The 6,558-nt window shown below is 34.6% G+C and overlaps 1 protein-coding gene across 1 annotated transcript in view; it reads right to left on the bottom strand.

The window, feature by feature from the left end:
* KIAA0825 (KIAA0825 ortholog) overlaps positions 1–6,558 on the bottom strand; it is a 498,815-nt gene that overhangs the window by 262,834 nt on the left and 229,423 nt on the right. The window contains exon 17 of the mRNA XM_011989441.1: positions 1,985–2,209. Within this exon, the coding sequence (XP_011844831.1) occupies positions 1,985–2,209 (225 nt within the window). The remainder of the gene's footprint in view (positions 1–1,984; positions 2,210–6,558) is intronic.

Raw genomic sequence — 6,558 nt, 5'->3', positions numbered from 1 at the left:
TTCCCACCTATGAGTGAGAACATGTGGTGTTTGTCCTCAACACACACTGGCTCACCCACAGACCAAGAAAGGTCTCCAGTGACAATCCCAAGTGATATTTTAGTGAAGTTTAATTTCTTTCTCTCTTCTCATACACCAAAAAAACTGTACATCTCTTATTTGTACCCGTTTTGAAACAGTTATACTAGTCTTCTGGCACCAAGAGGAGATACTGCACTTAGGTTTATCTCTGATCTGAAACACAGTGCCTGGTATATAGTAGTCTCTCACTTAGTAAATTTCTACTGAATGAATAATGAAATCAATAAATAACTTAACGTCCAGCATGTACACATTCTCTATCTTATATTCTGTAGTGAAAATAAAATTTAAGAAGTACAAATCTAAAAGTCCCTGTAGCATTTCAGAGGGCAGTAAAGAAGAACAATGGCATTCTCCTATTGTCACATCCTGTTAGAATGCAAAAAATGGTTTGTAAAGTCACTTTCTTTTATATATTCATGGGATCTGACTTTCCTTCATGGTTGTCTTTGTGTTGTACTTTTACTCGGAATGAGCATTTTATGAAAAATGTTATTTAGTAAGGAAAACTTTAACAACTGGTATCTATAAGTAAGCATTTTTTGGAATAAGAGGCTCTTTGCAATGGTATGGAGGAATTCCAAAGTGCTTAGAAAAAGCAAAATTGTTCATGAATAGAACAACTCGAAAACCACAAGCAAAATAGTGCTACTCATATGGCATGATATGTTAACTATAAATCATGCCTACTGAATTGGTCAAAATGTATGAAATATCCAAAAGCTAGAACAAAGGAGAGATGGCAACAACTCTTAGAAAAGAAAGAACTTAAGTAATGAAAAGGTGACATTTTCCAATTTCAATTAAATGGCTTTACTAGATTCAAAGGGAGTTTAATAGGGCTTGGACAGAATTAAAGCATTACTATGAAAGGTCACAGATAGATAATTGATTTGAGTTTGTAATATAAGGTCACATTATTTAGGATCTCCATGGAGAAGAATGAAAGAAAGGCTAGTCCCTTCAATTGACTTTAGTGAGTTCAGCTGCAGTATTTTATTGTTGAAAGTTTCCTTAGAGAAAAAATATTTTCACTAACTCTAAGGAAACTTTCCCTAGTTTCCTAGTTTTCTAGTTTCTCTAGAAAAACTGGAGAAAGTTTCCTTAGAGTTAGTGAAAATATTCTTCTTAAAGGATGAATATGAAAGAAAAAAGTTTTATTTTAAATAATCAAAAGAAGATTCACGAATACAGGTACGTAATATACATACAAAGAAATCTTGTGAAATTCTGCAAAAGTGGAAAGATCTAGATGGGGAAAAACTATTTAAGAAGAGAGGACTTGACTAATAAAATAAATGAATAATGTAGGTAACTGATGGTTCTTAAGTACACTTGGTGGATGCGCTGTTCTGAATAGGAACAATGCACTCAATTTAGAACCAGAAGCACTGGGGGAAAAATACCCTGTCAGAAAAATACATGTACTTACCAAACTGGGTGCTATTTTTGACCTAAAAGCTACATATGTAGGTGTTTTAACAGGAGAAAAGAAGGTAATAATTAGTGTTTGCAGAGAAAAAACTTAAAGGAAAAAATAACTAAATGGAATATCAGAGCAATCTTCTCTAGAGTATGGATTTTAAGTTACTCAACAAATTTTAAGAAAATTAGTCAAAATCATGTGACTAATCTGTGAGTATTAGCCTGAACACAAAACATCACAGAAAATCCTGAACTGGTAATTAAATAAAGAAGATAACCATTTGAATAATTTTCCATTCTAGTTTCCTTGATCATGTGACTCATAGTAAAAATAAAAATAAGGGTCCCAAATATGCTTAATAGAAAGAAGATTAATATAGTACATAATTCTTACAACTTTTAGAATTTTACTTGATTGCATATCCTAGAAAATTGCTTCTTCAGGTGTATTTTCTTAAAGAGAAACAAATATACTTACTTTTGCTTGATTCTTTCCTTTTAGTTTCTTTTGGACTATAATTCCATTCTTTTGGCATGCTCTCAAGCAAACAATCAGGAACCATGTGCTTGTTTAGGTTTGTCTCACAGTTTCTCCTAGAGCTCATCACAGATACTATCTGCTGTACAGTGTCCTTGACGGCATCGGTCAGTGCCAGTCTCAAGCATCGAATGACCTCTAGCTCATACTCCACGCACGTTGAGACTTTAAAATCAGATGGCATATTATGGTTAGCAGAACCTAGCAAATCATTTGTGCCTTGCTCAACTAGAATTCAGTTTCATAATAATCTAGTTTAAAGCTATAGGAAAGGAGAGCTGCTTTTAACCAAGAAATCATATGATTGATAACCACTCCATAAAACATTTAAAAAAAAATTCTTCTTCTTTGTAATAAAAGAAATGGCAATTAAGATAACAGTACATAATATTTACTGGTACTCTTGGACTCTTCTGGTGAGAACATAAATTGTATGACCTTCCCTGATGACAACTTGGCTGACAATAATGTCAAAGCTTCAACATTTTACTTATCAGTTGACTCACATATTCCTTTCTGTAGGACTTTTCCTAAGAAATTTATTATAAATATGCAAAGGATATAGAAAAAATTAAAATCAATCAAAATATCCAATAATAGGTGATTTGTTTAATTAGCTCTGGTATTTCTGTCTACACAATAAAGCCAAATATTGTGTAGTAAAAATAAAGTAGGTTAGAAAAGAGTATGATATCCTATTTTTATTAAAAATATATATCTCCACACATATATAAAATAATTAAAAGATGTACTCTATAATGTTAATGGTGATTATCAATGATGGATGGAATTTCAGGTATATATTTTTCTTCCTTTTCTCTTCTTTCCTTTCTTCCTTCTTTCTTTACAAATGGTCAATCAATTCAGTGTTAGAATCTTACCAAGAGTTTTCTTATCAGCAAAATGTTAGAGCCGGTCCCTAGATTGCCAAGACACATAGCATAGGAAGAATAGAGTAATAGCCCTAAAACCCAGCTGCTAAAAACCCAAAATACTAATTCTTCATTATCAGCATAAATGAGAGAAGCAAGGGAAAGGATTGTTTAAAATGACAATAATTTTTATTAATGATTTTTATTATTGTAGTTTATTTCCACTTTTTATATTAAATTAACAAATGAAAACAAAGAAACATAAAATTCAGGTTAGAATCATATAACTTAAAGAATACCTGCTTCATTATCTAATTAATTTTCAAGTGTTTCAAATCACCATTAAAAATATAGACACTTTAGGAGGGGCCTCAGTGTCCTCATTTATAAAATGGTGAGGGGAGAGGGCGACAAGGGCTAGACAAGATATTTGTCAGTTTTCACCTTCCATGACTCTATTTAAGACTCCTAAGAAGAAAATAACAAATACGTCACAGCTGAGCACACACAAAGTTGAAAAGAACTGTGACTCTACTTCCTTTTACAACACAGTAATCAGGAGGCCTTAGAAAGGGCTGAATGAGGGTCCTAAATTGAGAATGTGCTTGAGGCTATGAGCAGCAATCCTAAGAATGATTTAAACCAGTTTTTGTATGTTCACTGAGCTACCAATTGCTTACCAACTTTTATCAGTATAATCTTTTATATTTTGGTAATAACAGATGTGGCAAGATTTCCAAAAAGAAACTTCATTACTTTTATGTTAAAATTTCTATAATTTAGAAGAATCAGAACAAAGGTAATTTAGTGAGAGTTTTTCAGGCTACTGTTAAGAAAGATGTTATATGCAATAAAGAATAACCTAATGTGGTTTTATAAAAGCAATGGAAATTACATCTGAATATGTTTCTAAGTAAAAAGGTTTGGTTTAAATAATTATTCTATTAATATATTTACCAACCAGAAGTCATTGGAAATGTCTCCAGATAAATTATAAGTAACTGGGGAGTCAAAAGTAACAAAACATCATTGAAAATCTTCTGCAAATACATTAGCATACTTTCCTGCTTTAGAAAATTAGTTTCTTTGATGCTTCATAACTTCAGGTGGAACATCTAAATTTAGAAATGTAAAAATTTAGACAAGCTCCGGTCTGATTTTCTCACTTTTTGAAAATAAGGACACTGATAAACCAGATAGGAAGTGATAGACCAGACAGTAAGTAGCAAGGCAAGGATGTATTCTCTAGTTAGCCAGTTCAAGCAGTGGTATACACAGGACTAGACGGGATGGCTTGGAGCAATCCACAATCTCTAAGTACATGCCATACCCAGCCACTCCTAATAAATGTAGCATCTAAGTCAGCAGCCAAGCTTCTGACTCCCTTTTCTACTTTTACTGCTGTAATTTATTTATTTATTTATTTGAGATAGAGTCTAGCTCTGTCAACAGGCTGGAGTTCAGTGGCAAATCTTGGCTCACTGCAACCTCTGCCTCCCGGGTTCAGGTGATTTTCCTGCCTCAGCCTCCTGAGTAGCTGGGATTACAGGCATGCGCCGCCACATCTGGCTAATTTTTGTATTTTTGGTAGAGATGGGGTTTCACCTTGTTGGCCAGATGGTCTCAATCACCTGACCTTGTGATCCCCACACCTGGGCCTCCCAAAGTGCTGGGATTACAGGTGTGAGCCACTGCGCCTGGCCTACCCGCTGTATTTAAACAGTCCTCTACAAAACTGCTGGGGCGCTTTAACCTGCCCTATTCTTATCTGAGACCAGTCCTCCATCTTCTGTAATTACTCTGCAATGCCCTAGAATTAGAGAAAATTTTACATATATCTAGAATTGTCCGCAGTCTATTTAGTAATATGTGAATCCCCAGTATCTCTGGCTTTAGATCCAAATTTCTTAAAATTTTAGAATTAGAAAGCCATTAATTTTAATGACGGCATTGGCCTCCTCAGGCGTGCTTTAAAAATAGACAAGTGTGGAGAAGCACTTCCAGAATGATAGTGTGAAGACCTGGGAAAGTCTGCACCTCCATTAAAGCTATCAGAACACTGGCGAAAATTGTGAAAATCAACTTTTGAGAACTCTGGAAATTAACCACAGGCTTGCAACAATCCAAGGAGTATTTATTCAAGAAAATCAGCTGAATCTTGGTAAAAAACAACGAGCTTTGTGGCATTTTAACCTGCTCTATTCCCAGCTCCCATTTCTCAGCAAGTTCTACTTGAACTACTATGGCCTTGAAATCAAGCAGCCTTGAAGCCATGGTAGTTATAAAAGCCAGCAGCCACTGGAAGAGGCAGAATGTGTTTTGACCTATCCACAACGTCCCAGTCTCCCAGATTGTCACTATTTGTCTTGCCCGGAATCTCCCTGGAAGAGCGCTGTCCACAATGCATATCCTTATTCAAACTAACTCAGTGACTGAAAATGTCTTATCCCCAGGATATTTCATCAAAACAGTCAGCAGCAATGGTTTAACTCTGTGGCTGCCTGAGGTAGTAATACTGGTTGTGGCAAACAAGAAGCTAATAAAAAAAGGAAAAGAAAAACTGAGTAATGAAATGTACATGTATATAGTGGGGAGAAATTTTGAATATCTCTGTGACACTCCTGGGGATCAAGAAAGACACAGACATGTACAGGACTGTGCACATACCCAAGAAAGCCCTGAGAAAGCCCTAATCTCTCACCTCTGACTAATCTGGACACTCTGTGCAAGCAGGGTGTAAAGACTAAGGAAGAGTTGCAAACTATGTGTGTGTTGGAACATGCTTTCAATTCTCTGGCAGTTTACAACAATTCTACTCCTAGGTATATATCCAAAAGATTTTTTGAACATTCACACAAAAACTTGTACACTATGTTCATACCAGCATTATTAATAACAGCCAAAAAGTGGAAACAACACAAATTCCCATCAACTGATGAATCAATAAGCAAAATGTATATTTTCATATAATGGATTATTATTCAACAATAAAAAGAAATGGAGTTCTGATGCATGCGACAACATGGATTAACCTTGAAAATATTATACTAAGTGAAAGAAACCAGACACAAAATGCACATACTGTATGATTCCATTTATACAGAACATCCAGAAAAGGCAAACTATAGAGACAGAAAGTAGATTAGTAGTTGTCAGGAACTGGGGAGGAACTGTTAATGGGTACAGGGTTTCTTTTTGAGGTGATTAAAATGGTCTAAAATTAAATGGTGCTGATGGCTGCACAGTTCTGTAAATCTACTAAAAACCACTGAACTGTGATATGTTTACACTTTAAAAGGGTGAAATTTATGGTATATAAATTATATCTCAATACATTTGCTATAAAAATGCAATTGCCTCTAAAAGGACACACACAAACATTTGTCATTGATATCATAATATGATTTAATTAGAGCAGGGGTCAGAAGACTTTTTCTGTAAGTAGCCACATAATAAATATTTTAAGCTGTATGACAGATGATCTTTGTTGCAACTAGTCATCTTTACTGTGGAAGCACAAAAGTATCCACAAATAATACGTAAGTAAATAAACATGGCAATTTCCAATAAAACTTTATTAAAATGGTGGGTTGGATTTGCTCCAAAGGCAATGGTTTACCAACTTCTAGTTTTAACATAAAC

Source organism: Mandrillus leucophaeus, unplaced genomic scaffold (assembly GCF_000951045.1).
Source record: "Mandrillus leucophaeus isolate KB7577 unplaced genomic scaffold, Mleu.le_1.0 Scaffold353, whole genome shotgun sequence".
Taxonomy (NCBI): Eukaryota; Metazoa; Chordata; class Mammalia; order Primates; family Cercopithecidae; genus Mandrillus; species Mandrillus leucophaeus.
The sequence above is the reverse complement of the archived record's forward strand: the minus strand, read 5'-3'. Positions and strand labels throughout refer to the sequence as shown.